Below are 15,349 nucleotides of genomic sequence, written 5' to 3' on the forward strand. Positions count from 1 at the left end.
TCCGGATTAGAGGGAAATGTATGTATAATCTGTAATGCAGAATCACAACACTTTAAGGGACTAAATAAAGATGGTTTGGGGTCAGGTTGGATTGTTAGCACCATAATATGTTGACTAGGATGATATGGTGTGTTGTTAGAGAATTAAACCAACAGCTGGGCTGTTTAGATTTAAGGCATAGATTTAAAGCTTTAGGCTTCCAGCTGATGAAAAATGTTATGTGGTGGCGTAGAAACAGGACTTGTTATGTCAGGAAGACAGCAAATGAAGTTGAAAAATTTCAGATACTGTTTTTAGAGACAACTCTTTATTTTTCAGTATAAAAAAGGATACTGACCTGTATGCTGTCTTTGTAATTGCCTTCCTTGGCATAAAAGCAAACAGCAAAACACTGTATAGTTGATATCAACAGGAAATTAACATCCCCCTTTTTCTTCTTCTGGTAGGTCACTACCCACTTCAGGAAAACCAGATACCCCTTGTTCTCTGTACATGAAAGAGCTACAGGGCTTCATTTCAAGAGTCATGAATGACTACTTCAGGCACTTTGAGTGTTACGACTTTGTCTATGAAAGTACTGAAGCCATTGCTCAGAGAGCCATTGAAATATTTATCCGCAATGCCAGCCTGCTGAGACCCTTGGGTGAAGGCGGGAAGATGCGTCTTGCTGCTGACTTTGCACAGGTATATGGAAGGAGACCAAACTTAAGTTTTATTTATTCATCTGCATTGAACTGCACAGGTTGCTTCGTTATCATATATGCTCTTCTCTTCCTAAAAATATCTTAATACAGTATTTGCATCTCTAAAAAGTGGATCCAGATTTTAATAGATAGAATTGTAGTTCAGCTGTCTAGATTAGAGCTTGAGAACAGCAGACGTTGTAAGGCTGTTGGAAAGATGCCTTCTCTGAACAGTCTTCGTTATGGCAGCTGACAGTTGAAATCCAAAGAGAAATGGTGTCATTTCCACTGGAAACTCAGAAATGCCACTTGTGACCAGTCCATTAAAGGGCAAGGATTGATGTGGCCAAATGCAGTTATTTTGTGAAAATTAGGTTTTTTTAAAAAATTCAGCTCCTAGAATCTTACTGGCTGGGCATTCAGAGAGTTGTGGTCCAAAAAAAAGTGACTTTTCTAAGCTGTGACAAATTGGATCATAGATCCATTCTCACATACTGCGCATATACTGCGCACAGTACTGATGTTGTTCCAGGTCCTAGTTGATATGATTCGGGAGAAGTCCTTTCCAAGCATATCTTTATTTCATTTTAGTTGTGTGTTTTATCTCAAAATGCAATGGCACCATCTTATCTCTCTGTGAAAGGTATACTGTCTCCTGCTGAATTTGCTATTTATTGCTCACTAGAATGAGAATAAGATGTTTTGCAGTTGCTGTGTTCTTATAAGTTGGGATGGAAGTTTTAGCTGGTCTTTGAATGGCTAGTTTTGAAGATCCTCTCACTTTTTTATGTTGCATTGCTTTATGTTGTCTTACTCTCAGCTTCTTTATTTTGATTCATATAGTCCCAATTTTCTTGCAGCAGAACATTTAAATAGAAAAAAGGATTGGGGTTTAATTATCTAAGTATCCTGGGAAATACAATCGTCCCTTCATATTTGTGGTTTGGACTTCTGTGGAATTTATTTATTCGTGGATTTGATTTAAATGATCTGTATAGGAATTCCTACATCCTCCAATGTGACTCTATGGTCAGCTTCCTTCAGGCATGCCGAAGGACCTAGAGATTTTTCTAGAGAAGGTGTTTCCAAAGTGTGCTCCGCAGAGCCCTTGCAGCTCCGTGAATGATTGTGAGGGGCTCTGCATCATACAGTGACATGCTGCTTCCTCCTCCTCCTCCTCTTTCCTCCTCCCTGGGCCATCATAAGGGCATGTGGTGCCACCACCGTGCTGCTTTCCTCCTCCTCCCCCCCTTCTCCTTTCTCCTTTACCCACCTCTGTGACGCAGGTTGCTGGACTTGCAGCACATCCAATAAGCGGCTGCCCTAAAGATTGTCCCTCAGAGCGGATTAGTTGGCAGGAGTAGATCGCTGCCCAAAAACAGAAAAGCCAAGCACCCCGAGCTCAGAAATTACCATAAAGATCACAGGAGTGGAGCTGCGATGAGCCAGTGAGCCAAGCGATTCAGGCAGGCAGTGAATGTGTTTGAAAAGCAGAAGAGAGAGAAAAGGGGAGAGAGGAAGATTGGAAGAAAACTGAGCTGGACCTTTGTTAGCCAGAGGAACAATAATAATAAGCATGCTCCAAGCATTAAAAGAAGACATGGTGAGGAGGGAAATTTCAGGCAATTGCCAAAAAAACTCTGACAGACTCTGCTGCAAGAAGCAGGCACTTTGTTAACTTCAGGTGTACATGTAACACTGTAACTTTTTCAGATATCTTAGAATCATAGAATCATAGAATAGTAGAGTTGGAAGAGACCACATGGGCCATCTAGTCCAACCCCCTGCTAAGAAGCAGGAAATCGCATTCAAAGCACCCCCGACAGATGGCCATCCAGCCTCTGCTTAAAAGCCTCCAAGGAAGGAGCCTCCACCACGGCCCCGGGGAGAGAGTTCCACTGTCGAACAGCTCTCACAGTGAGGAAGTTCTTCCTGATGTTCAGGTGGAATCTTCTTTCCTGTAGTTTGAAGCCATTGTTCCGTGTCCTAGTCTGCAGGGCAGCAGAAAACAAGCTTGCTCCCTCTTCCCTATGACTTCCCTTCACATATTTGTACATGGCTATCATGTCTCCTCTCAGCCTTCTCTTCTGCAGGCTAAACATGCCCAGCTCTTTAAGCCGCTCCTCATAGGGCTTGTTCTCCAGACCCTTAATCATTTTAGTCGCCCTCCTCTGGACGCTTTCCAGCTTGTCAACATCTCCCTTCAACTGTGGTGCCCAAAATTGGACACAGTATTCCAGGTGTGGTCTGACCAAGGCAGAATAGAGGGGGAGCATAACTTCCCTGGATCTAGACGCTATTCCCCTATTGATGCAGGCCAGAATCCCATTGGCTTTTTTAGCAGCCGCATCACATTGTTGGCTCATGTTTAACTTGTTGTCCACGAGGACTCCAAGGTCTTTTTCGCACACACTGCTGTCAAGCCAGGCGTCCCCCATTCTGTATCTTTGATTTCCATTTTTTCTGCCGAAGTGAAGTATCTTGCATTTGTCCCTGCTGAACTTCATTTTGTTAGTTTCGGCCCATCTCTCTAGTCTGTCAAGATCGTTTTGAATTCTGCTCCTGTCTTCTGGAGTGTTAGCTATCCCTCCCAGTTTTGTGTCGTCTGCAAACTTGATGATCGTGCCTTCTAACCCTTCGTCTAAGTCGTTAATAAAGATGTTGAACAGAACCGGGCCCAGGACGGAGCCCTGCGGCACTCCACTTGTCACTTCTTTCCATGATGAAGACGACGCATTGGTGAGCACCCTTTGGGTTCGTTCGCTTAGCCAATTACAGATCCACCTAACCGTAGTTTTGTCTAGCCCACATTTTACTAGTTTGTTTGCCAGAAGGTCGTGGGGGACTTTGTCGAAGGCCTTACTGAAATCCAGGTACGCTACATCCACGGCATTCCCTGTATCGACCCAACTCGTAACTCTATCGAAAAAAGAGATCAGATTAGTCTGGCATGACTTGTTTTTGGTAAATCCGTGTTGACTATTAGCAATGACCGCATTTGTTTCTAAGTGTTCGCAGACCACTTCCTTAATGATCTTTTCCAGAATTTTGCCTGGTATTGATGTGAGGCTGACCGGACGGTAATTGTTTGGGTCGTTCTTTTTTCCCTTCTTGAAGATAGGGACCACATTCGCCCTCCTCCAATCTACTGGGACTTCTCCCGTTCTCCAAGAACTCTCAAAGATAATTGCCAGTGGTTCTGAAATAACTTCCGCTAGTTCCTTCAGTACTCTTGGGTGTAGCTGATCTGGCCCTGGGGACTTGAATTCATTTAGAGAGCCCAAGTGTTCCTGGACAACTTGTTTCCCTATTTGGGGTTGGATTTCCCCCAATCCTTCGTCCATTCCGTGTTGCTGAGGTTGAAGATGGATTTCTTTTTCTGAGAAGACCGAGGCAAAGAAGGCATTAAGTAGTTCTGCCTTTTCCCTGTCCCCTGTCGCCATCACCCCATCTTCTCCTTGCAATGGCCCTATCGCCTCCTTTTTCTTCCTTTTTCTACCAACGTAAGCAAAAAAGCCTTTTTTGTTGTTTTTTATGTCCCTGGCAAGCCTGAGCTCATTTTGCGCTTTAGCCTTGCGAACCTTTTCCCTACAGGTGTTGGCTATACGTTTGAATTCTTCTTTGGTGATTTCTCCCCTTTTCCACTTCTTGTGCATGTCACTTTTGAGCTTTAGCTCAGTTAGAAGTTCTTTGGACATCCATTCTGGCTTCTTTGCACTTGTCTTATTTTTCTTCTTTGTTGGCACTGTTTGCATTTGCGCCTTGAGTATTTCACTTTTGAAAAACTCCCATCCATCCTTAACTCCCTTGTTTTTTAATATCGGCGTCCATGGAATGCCGCTCAGTAATTCCTTCATTTTTTGGAAGTCAGCTCTCTTAAAGTCCAGAATGCGTGTTTGACTTGTCTTAGTTTCAGCATTCCTTTGTATTGCAAACTGCAGGAGCACATGGTCACTTGCCCCTAAGGATCCAACCACTTCAACTGTATTGATCAGGTCTTCCACATTTGTTAAGATTAGATCAAGAGTTGCTGATCCCCTTGTTGCCTCTTCTACCTTCTGGACCATAAAATTATCTGCAAGGCAAGTGAGGAATTTGTTGGACTTTGTACTCTTGGCTGAGTTTGTTTTCCAGCAGATATCGGGATAATTGAAATCGCCCATGACTACTATATCTCTTCTTTGTGCCTGTTTGGTCAGCTGTTGACAGAAGGCTTCATCAAGTCCTTCATCCTGACTCGGAGGTCTGTAGTAGACACCCACGACAAGATCTTTTTGAGTCCCGGTTCCCTTGATTCTTATCCAGATGCTTTCAAGCTGGTTTCCCGGATTACAGTCTTGCATTTCTTCTGCAACGTAACTGTTTTTGACATATAAAGCTACTCCCCCTCCTCTCCCCTTTGTTCTATTTCTGTGAAAGAGGTTATAGCCCTCAATGGTTAAATTCCAGTGATGGGAGTCATCCCACCAGGTTTCAGTGATGCCTATGACATCGTATGTGTGGTGCTGTGCTAGGAGTTGGAGTTCGTCTTGCTTATTTCCCATGCTCTGAGCATTAGTGTAAAGACATGTAAGCCCCTGTGACCTCCCCTCGAACTGTTTATTTGGGATTATTGTGCTCTCTGTCCTTGGTCCTTAAGTAGCTTGTTATATCATCTTGTAGATTTAAACTATTGTTTACTATTGTTTCACACACACATGCACATATACATACACACACATTATTTTTCATACTTCCGTATTCCTATTGTGTGTAATATGCCACACAGAACATAGACAGATAGAACTAAACATTTCTTGGGGCTCTGCGAGAAACTTTTGCTTCATAAAGGGCTCAGTTGCGTGAAAAAGTTTGGGAACCCTTGTTCCCCACCCTCCTCTCCTTCCATAGGAGCTTAAAAACCTGGCTCTTTCAAAAGGCCTTTGATACTTAATCTGGTGTTGGACTGATCGATCTGCCCATTTTATAATAGCCCCATTCTTGAGGTGTTGCCAATGCTATATTGCACTTTGTCCATTTTAACTGTGAAATTACCTTCCCCATTTCGGCCCATTTTGGCACATGTTACACGTTGCCTGGGTTCTATGAATTAGTCTCCAGTGTTAATATTGTATGTTTTATGTTGATTTTAACAATTGTTTTTACTGTAATTGATGTTTTTATTGGATAACTGTTTTATTGCTGTGTTTTGATATTTGATTGTTTTATTGGGCAAGGCCTCATGTAAGCCGCCCCGAGTCCCTTCGGGGAGATGGGGCGGGGTATAAAAATAAAGTTATTATTATTATTATTATTATTATTATTATTATTATTATTATTATTATTATTATTGAGAAAATTTTGCTAGGAATTTCTCTAGGTCCTCCAGTACAACTCTGTGGTCAGCTTCCAGTGAATGTCAACTACAGATTCATGCTGGAAGACCTAGACATTCCTAGAGAGATGTTCCCTCGGGTAAAAAAAAAAAGCAATTATTCACTGTTGCCTCCCAGAGCATTCTGAGTTAGAAAACAGATTTGTTCTGCTTTAGCATCCCATACACAAACCTTGCAGCTGATCACATCTTATAGATCGGGGGTCCTCAAACATTTAAAGCTAAGGGCCGGTCAACAATCTTTCAGACTGTTGAGGGGCTGAATTACCATTTGAAAAACAATACGAACAAATTCCTATGCACACTGTACATGTCTTATATGTAGTGGGGAAAAAACACAACAACGAAAGAGCAACACAGTATTTAAAAATAAGAACAGTTTTAGCCAACGTAAACCTACCAGGATTTCAATAGGAAGTGGGGCCTGCTTCTGGCCAATGAGATAGTCAAGTTAATTAGGACTGTTGTTGTTGTGTGTCTTCAAGTCATTTCAGACTTTGGGCGAGCCTAAGTGTAAAACTGAGGGCAGGGACCAGGTAAATGACCTTGGAGGGCCACATCCGGCCCACAGGTCTTAGTTGGGGGATCCCTGTTATAGAATGTGTGTCTACCAAATTTCAGCGCCAAACTGTGTCTGATCAGTTTTTATTGGAGAAGGAACCCTATGTATTCTTAAGATACAGTACATGATAAAAAGGGATATAAACTTGCTAAAGAAATCATAAATAAGGTTAATGACCAGTTGGTAATCTCACCAGGACACCAGTTCAGACTCTTTTTTAATGTTGCATATTACACAAGACACACTGATTTCTCGGAAAATGAGAGTGGGACAACATCTTTGAAATGGTGGGTAAGATGTGTATCTACAAGTGATTAAAGAACGTTCAGGTCATGCAGAAAGTTTATATTTGGGTGGAATACCCAAGGAATCATAATTGATGGGAAAGGGTGACTATTATCTGCCTAACAATCAAAACATGAACATATCTAGAACAGTGAAGTTGATGGATGATTGAAAGTTGAAAATAGTCACTAGTACTGAACACATGGTTCAATTTTTCACTTTTTAGGGTTGGCTACGAAGGATTTTCCTTAGGTCAGTGAGGTGTGCTAAAGTGACATTTTCTTGACAGTTATATGTACCGTAAGGCATCGTCAGGGAACTTGGTCATTATGAAGAGGTTTATTCCTGTATAACAACTCCAAGTGTGTGGAGGTTATAGTAATTTGGAGTATTTTCCATTGCATGAGGTTGGGAGTCATATTTTGCCCTTTAAATGCCACGTGGCTTTGCATATTAAAAGAACTGAAACATGAACATAATGAAGTCAGATGAAGGGGGGGGGGGAAACAAAGAAGTTTTTCACTTTCTGGCACAAAAATATTGTCTGAAGACAATTATTTTGAGCTTAGTAGCTGCCAAAAATAATTATGCTGTTATTATGTGGAATGGAGGACTGTCTTTGTTCATCAAAACAGAAATTATTGGCCCAGGAGAACAAAGAAAAATTCCCCCCCCCCCCTTGATTGGAGACATGGTCTGAAATGGGTCTTGTTGACCTGTGAATAAATTAATAAATGATAGGTCTTTTGTTTCTATGGAAAAGCAGCTTTATGGTAGCACTTGTTGCTGGGGATTGAAGTGAGGTAGTAGTAATTGTTTTGTTGTTATTGTTGTTACTTTCATCATCTTGCATTTCCCTGGACTGGGACACAAAGCACTTAACAACTTTAAATGTAATATAATTAACATTCAACTAGATAAAAAATAAATATTTATATAGAATTAAACAAGTCAATGAAAATACAATTACAGTAGAGACTCACTTATCCAACATAAACGGGTCAGCAGAACGTTGGCTAAGCGAAAATGTTGGATAATAAGGAGGGATTAAGGAAAAACATATTAAATGGCAAATTACGTTATGACTTTACAAATTAAGCACCAAAAACATCATGTTTTACAACAAATCGACAGAAAAAGGAGTCCAAAACACGGTAACGTTATGTAGTAATTACTGTATTTACAAATTTAGCACAAAAATATTGCTATATATTGAAAACATTGACTAAAAAAACATTGGCTACTAACAAATTAACTACAAATAAAGATAGAATTCCATAAAATGAACTTACAGTAGCAACACTGTCGAAAATTAAATCCATTAAAAGTTCAATCCTCGCTGCCTAGAGAAACAGCTGTGGATCAGGGTGGGAGGCAAACTGCGTTGGATAATCCTGAATGTTGGATAAGTGAGACTCTACTGTATAAAATAATTTTAAAAGCTGTTAAAAGCAATTCAGTTAAAATAATACTGCACCCCTGAGCCCATTTCTGTTTTTCCATTTCATGCCTATTGGGATGAGGTGGATCGGCTTTTCTCATGGTGCAGGGACAATAATCTGGTTCTAAACATCAATAAGACTAAGGATCTTATAGTGGACTACAGAAAGAACAGACCAGAAATCCAACCCTTGATCATAAATGGAGACTGAGAGAAGCGGGTGGCCAGTTTTAAGTTCCTGGGTGTCATTGTTAAGGAGGATTTGACCTGGGGTGTTCATATGGCAGTGCTGGTGAAGAGGGCCCAGCAGAGACTTTACTGCCTGAGACTTTGTATTTGTATAATCTGGAAATTAATCCCTTATTCCCCTTCTCCAAAATGTTGTCCAATTCCAATTTTGGGGGGGGGGGGGGGGGGAAATCCTACCTTATTATCTTTCATAAATCTGTCCTGTAGTTGGAAGTAACGAAACCAGTTGTTTCTCCTTTATTCTCCCTTTTAATTTCCATTGTCCTTTTCCTTTACTTAGGTTTTCCTTTCCTCATTAAATTACTATAGGTTTTCCTTTCCTCATTAAATTCTGGATTTAGGATTGCTTCCAGAGATCGCAGCCATAGAGGAGTTTTTTCTCCATCCCCGCCTTGTGTCTCTTCTAAATTGCAGGAAGGCTAGCCCTTATTACGTGTCTATTAAAAAATTTATTGACCTCTTTTTTCGTACCATAAATACACATGCCATCCAAATCTTAAGTTATATCCTAAGTTAAGTAAAGCACAATTTTCTATTCTGATCCATCCCTTTATCCAGCTAAAGCCTGCAGCTTCACAATAATACCTATGATTTGGAACTTCTAAGCCCCTGCTGTCTTTAGCATCTATTAAGTTCCTATATGCAATTTTAGCTTTTTCCGTGTTCCAAATCCCTCCTCCATTGTTCAAAGACTTTCACTCACTTAATTATTTGTAGATTTTGAAATAAGAACAACATTTTAGGTAAGACCACCATTTTTATTACAGCTGTCCTGCCCATCTAAGTTAGTTGGATTCTTTGCTACATTTCACAGTTCTTTTCTGATGTCAAATTTTGATGCTGGGAGACATGAATAGGTCAGGGTTCTATGGATAGGAGTGTCTTCATCTGTTGACTTAGGGTGGCCCATGAAGTTCCTAGGATTTTCGGGGGCAATGAATACTGGAAATATGATGCCATTGCAGCCTATAGCAGCTGGTATTTCTTGCCAGTTTCCCATTCAGATTTGAATCTTGAAAGGGTACACAGTGCCTTTGGCGTTGCATGATTCATATTATCATCATGAGATTTTGTTCTCATACTAAGCATAAGGGCCAACTGTTTGATCCCTACCAGAAAAAAAAAACTTCTAGAAGGTCACATGGTTTCCACCTCTGTTAGATCCAGTCATTTAGTCTCTTAAAATTGTAGAATTATAAAGTTAGAAGGCAGGTTGGATGTTATTGAACTCTTGTCTGTTCATTTTCTATTGAGACACTTCTTTCCAACCAGGGATAGAGATGTTAAGAAGTACCTTGGCTTACTCCTAGCTCAGATTTAGCATCACTTAGGGAAGTGACAGTCCAAGCTTCATTTTATTCTGAACAATCAGATATAAAAGGAAGCAGACGGGAGGAAACCGGAATAGATTTGTGATTTTTTATAGAATAAATCAGTGTTTCTCAAACTCTGCTCCTCTAGGTGTTTTGGACTTGGCATCTTACCAGCTGTTAGGAAATGTGTAGCTGAAGTCCAAAACATCTGGAGGAGCAGAGTTTAAGAAACACTGGACTAAATAAAATCAGCCCTTTCCAATCAACACTGTATCAACACAATGCTGGTGAAGATACTAGCCAGTTAGCTAGCTGTGTGATGAGCACATGCTATTCATTAATAATAATAATAATAATAATAATAATAATAATAATAATAATAATAATAACTTATCTCCCCAAGAGGACTCAGAGCGGTTTCCAACATAAGCAAAACATTCAATTGCCAATAGAAGACCATACAACAAGACAGACATCATAAAACAAAACATACAATCTTGCTAAAATCATATAAAAATCCAGGTTTGGTCTGTTCCATCAGATGGGTTTAAAGTACCAATGGCCAGAATTTCAGGGTGGACATGACCAGCTATGAAGGACTATGCAAAGGCTGATGCGACAGAGTATCATAGGGCCGGGGAAATGGATAAAGTGCAGAGAAGGATCCTGGTTGGCTACCAAGGGGACAGGGCCTCAGAATTAATCATGCTTGAAAGCCTGCTGAAACGACCAGGTTTTCAGGTTCCTGTGGAAAGAGGACAAGTGTAGGGGCTTGCCTGATCTCTCTGGGGAGGGCGTTCCAAGGTCAGGGGGGCACCACTGAAAAGGTCCTCTCCTTCGTCCCCACCAACCATGCTTGTGACTGTGGCAGGAGCAAGAGGAGGACCTCACCAGCGGATGTTATTTATTTATTATTATTTATTTATTTACTGCATTTATATACCGCTTTTCTCACCCCTGGGGGGACTCAAAGCGGTTTACAACATAATGGCAAAATGCCAACCATACATTAGAAAACATAACAGACTGATCACATCATAAACAATAAAATGAGCAACATCCAGTGTACTTATCAAACAACTCAAAAATAACAAAAATAGAAATTTAAATATATAAATCAAACATTTAGGACATTTTTACTAATAGATCTAATATTAGTAAACAGTTAAAACATTAAACATAAAAAGGCAATTTGCAACAAGCCAACAGGCAGATGTAATGTCAGTGTTTAAAGTGCTGTCTGAATTAGATTATATTGCACAATTTGTTTATTTATTTGTTTGTTTACAGTATTTATATTCCGCCCTTCTCACCCCGAAGGGGACTCGGGGTGGATTACAATGCACATATGTATGGCAAACATTCAATGCCATTATTAGACATACAACATATAGACAGAAACAGAGGCAATTTCACATTTTCCAGCTTCCGGCTTCATGAGGGTTTGCTCGATTCCGGCCACAGGGGGAGCTGACACTTCATCGCTAATTTGAGACACCGAGTATTCCTTTCTGCACGCTGCTGGCAGCTTTTATGGTGTCATAAATTAGTTAAATTAGCCTCCCCGCATAAAGCGGTACCTAGAATTTTTTACTCAATAGATGCAACTGTTTTTTGAGCTGCTTAGGTGGGCAACGAGCTTGGCTATTAATGGTTGGGAGCTCAATCCGACCCGAGCTTCGATCCCATGACCTCTCAGTCAGTAGTGATTTATTGCAGATGGCTACTAACCAGCTACGCCACAGCCTGACCCATGTCTTAGAGCCCACGCTGGATAATAGGGAGAGATGCGATCACGAAGATAAGCAGGGCCTAAGCTGTTTAACTGATGGAATATTGACAAACTTGGCCTTCACTTCTGACATCTCCATACTGGACTAATTGGTGGACATCCACTGCTGGTGAAGCTTGACCTGGGATCTTGTTTGTAAAATTCATTTACTAAAAAGCTTATTTCCCTTATTCTTGCCTGTCTGCTTTGGTCTGAAACGTTGAATGACAGCCTGAAGCACAATTCATTTTCTCCCACAGATGGAGTTAGCAGTGGCTCCCCTCTGCAGGCGAGTGTCTGATCTGGGGAAGTCCTACAAACTCTTGAGATCATTCAGGTGAGTGAGGCTCAAAACATTTCCAATAGCAGGATTTTTTTTCTCATTAAGCAAAGTTAATGACTTCTCGTTTGCATGGGAATTTAATTAAAACCTTCTGGCAGCATCCCATGTAAATTACCAACAAATTGGTGTGGGTTTTTTCCCTTTAGAATTTTATGCAGTGTGTCTGTGGGTTGGAGAATTTTGTCACGCAAATGTCAGCTAAATTGTACCTCTGTTTTTTTATCTTGGTTCTTGCAATAATGAGATGTGTAGTCACACTGGGGGGTTTCCCCCCGAAAACCGAATGTAAGATGCAGTGTTGGGAAATTGTTTAATTAAAATAATAGGCTGTTAGTACAAACGATCACTTACAAAATTTAGTAATAGAGGAGTGTGAGGATTATGAAGCAAAGCAGCAAACAGCTGCAAAAAGAAGGGACATAATTTGGTTTGCAGGTTGTGTGTTCAAGAGGAGAGATGAATGATCGTGGCTGCTGCCACCCCCCTTTCTGAAGTCAGGGCTACCTCTCTTAGGCTCTCCATGTTAAGAAATGCATATAGAATCATAGAGTTTGAAAAGAACACGTGGACCATCCAGTCCAACCCCCTGCCATGCAGGATTTACTTTTTGGTGTGATAGGAAGCCGTTGCCTCAATTTAATACTTATCATTCCATCTTCTAGAACAGGGCTTTCCAAAGATTTAATATTGGTTGATAACATCTTTTTGACACACAGCATTTTGTGACACAGCAGTTCAGTTTTACGAGCAAACCAGAAGTTAAACCAACTCCTCATAGGAGATACGGACACATACATATGCATTGTGACCAATATCGTGCAAGTACAGTAGGCTCACGTATTATGTAAAGCAGCATTTCTCAACCTGGGGTCAGGACTCCTGGGGGGGTCGCAAGGGGTGCTTCAGAGGGGTCGCCAAAGACCATCAGAAAACACATATTTCTGATAGTCTTTGGAACCCAAATCCCTCCAGTATTTTCTGTTGGTCATGGGGGTTCTGTGTGGGAAGTTCGGCTCAAGTGGGGTTCAAGGGGGTCGTTGGTTGTGGGTAAACTATAAATCCCAGCAACTACAACTCCCAAATGTCACGGTCTATTTTCCCTAAACTCCACCAGTGTTCAAATTTGGGTATATTGAGTATTTGTGCCAAGTTTGGTCCAGATCCATCATTGTTTGGAGTACAGAATGCTCTCTGGATGTAGGTGAACTACAACTCCAAAACTCAAGGTCAGTGCCCACCAAACCCTTCCAGTATTTTTTGTTGGACATGGGAGTTCTGTGTGCCAAATTTGGTTCAATTCCATCGTTGGTGGAGTTCAGAATGCTCTTTGATTGTAGGTGAACTATAAATCCCAGCAACTACAACTCCCAAATGACAAAATCAATCCTCCCCAACCGCACCAGTATTAAAATTTAGGCGTATCGGGTATTTGTATCAAATTTGGTCCAGTGAACAAAAATACATCATGCATATCAGATATTTACATTACAATTCATAACAGTAGCAAAATTACGGTTGTGAAGTAGCAATGAAAATAATTTTATGGTTGGGGGTCATCACAGCATGAGGAACAGTATTAAGGGGTTGTGGCATTAGGAAGGTTGAGAACTACTGATGTAAAGGATCTGTTCCAAGACTCTTTTGGTAATCTGGAATCCTATTTTACTTATCTGTAATGACCTATATCTTAGGCTTCCAGATGAAGCATAACATTCAATTGCTCTCCAAGACCTAGAAAATGTCTAGAGAATCGTGCTGGAGGCCCAGAAAGAACACTTCTCTAGGTATTTTCTTAGTCCTCAAGAGTGATTCAATTGTATGCAAAGCTCTTCATGTATAAATGAAACCGCTTTCAATGAACTTGCGTAATAAACAGGCTACTAATGCTAATGGAAGTACAATAGTTTCCCCTTTTAACCGCATTGTATAATTTGTGCTTTCTTCTCCACACAGACCAATGCTGTTCCAAACTAGCGAGCACATTGCCAGCAGCCCGGCTGTGGGAGATGTCATTCCATTCAGCACAGTTATTCAGTTCTTATTTACAAGAGCACCACCTGAATTAAAATCCCCATTCCAGGTAATGAGGTTATGCCATCGTTTCATGTCAAACCCTTCATCAAGAGGAAAATGACATTTACCTCTAATTGCTGTGAGAAGTACTGTTCAAGGAGCAGCTCACCTAGTTTGATTTTATAAGATCATAACAGAAGCAGGTTGCAGACATTTTTTCATTCAATATAAGCACCTGGCACTAGAACAGAAGTAATGTTTCTGAACAAAAGATGCCCTTCCCTTCTTTTTGTGAATTTCCCCATTGTTCGTTTCTACATTAGTGGTAATTGTAAGTTTAAATGCCACCGAAAAAATTAATGCATTTTGAACTAATGGAAATGGCGTAGTTAAGAAAATTATTACTTAGCTCTAGAGCAGCAGTGGGGAACCTTTGGCCTCCAGATAATTTTGGACTGCAGCTCCCAAAGGCCACCAGCCAGCATGGCCAGTGCCACAGGTTTGAGGGAGATGCAGTCCTAAATGTTCATCACTTCCGATCTAGATTTAAGAGTACCAGTAACTACAGAGCAAAGTAATGCAGGGCTTTAACAATTTATAAGCAAAATCCAATTGAGGCCAGTTAACCTTCCACAGCATGCATCATAAAACAACACACCCATTCCTCCACACTCCAACCACCACCGCACAACCCCCAATGCCACATCAATGCAATACCATGGAGTTCAACATAGTCACAGCTCTAGGATAAAAGCTATCTCTCAATCTGTTTGTCTTTGTCACCCTGTGCCATATATTAGGCTTGTGCATTTGTATGGAATTACTTACCATTTCTGTTTGTTCCATTTGTTTCTTCATGACCATGCCAGACCTCTGTTTGTTCCATTCGTATGGCCCCGTTTCAGTTTCCGTACTCCTCTTATGGAAATGGGTGCCTATACAAATGGGCTTTTACCTCCAAGGTCTAAAAAAACTAAAAAAAAATCAGGCTTTGGGCGGCAAAACACCAGGCTCGGCTAGTAGAGCCTACCATCGAGCACTCGACGGTAGACCTAGCAGCTAGGGCCTATGGTTGAGCACTCGATGGTAGACCCAGCAGCCAGGGCCTACAATCGAACACTGGATGCTCGTAGGTCTGGCTTGAGCGCTCGATGGTAGGCCTTGAAAAGCTAGGGCCTGTGGTTGAGTGCTCAGTGGTAGACCCAGCAGTCAGGGTCGAGTGCTGGATGCTCGTGGGTCTGGCTCGCAGGGCCTACGGTTGAGTGCTCGATGGTAGGCCCGGCAACTAGGGCCTGTGGTTGAGCACTCGATGGTA

General features: G+C 41.2%; 1 protein-coding gene across 2 annotated transcripts in view; it reads left to right on the forward strand.

The window, feature by feature from the left end:
* Nucleotides 1–15,349, forward strand: part of cog5 (component of oligomeric golgi complex 5) — a 244,452-nt gene that overhangs the window by 216,754 nt on the left and 12,349 nt on the right. For both annotated transcript variants that reach the window (XM_008111582.3, XM_008111583.3), the window contains exons 18-20: nucleotides 447–684; nucleotides 11,939–12,015; nucleotides 13,975–14,101. In XM_008111582.3, the coding sequence (XP_008109789.2) occupies nucleotides 447–684; nucleotides 11,939–12,015; nucleotides 13,975–14,101 (442 nt within the window). The remainder of the gene's footprint in view (nucleotides 1–446; nucleotides 685–11,938; nucleotides 12,016–13,974; nucleotides 14,102–15,349) is intronic.

Source organism: Anolis carolinensis, chromosome 5 (genome assembly GCF_035594765.1).
Source record: "Anolis carolinensis isolate JA03-04 chromosome 5, rAnoCar3.1.pri, whole genome shotgun sequence".
In the NCBI taxonomy this organism is placed as follows: Eukaryota; Metazoa; Chordata; class Lepidosauria; order Squamata; family Dactyloidae; genus Anolis; species Anolis carolinensis.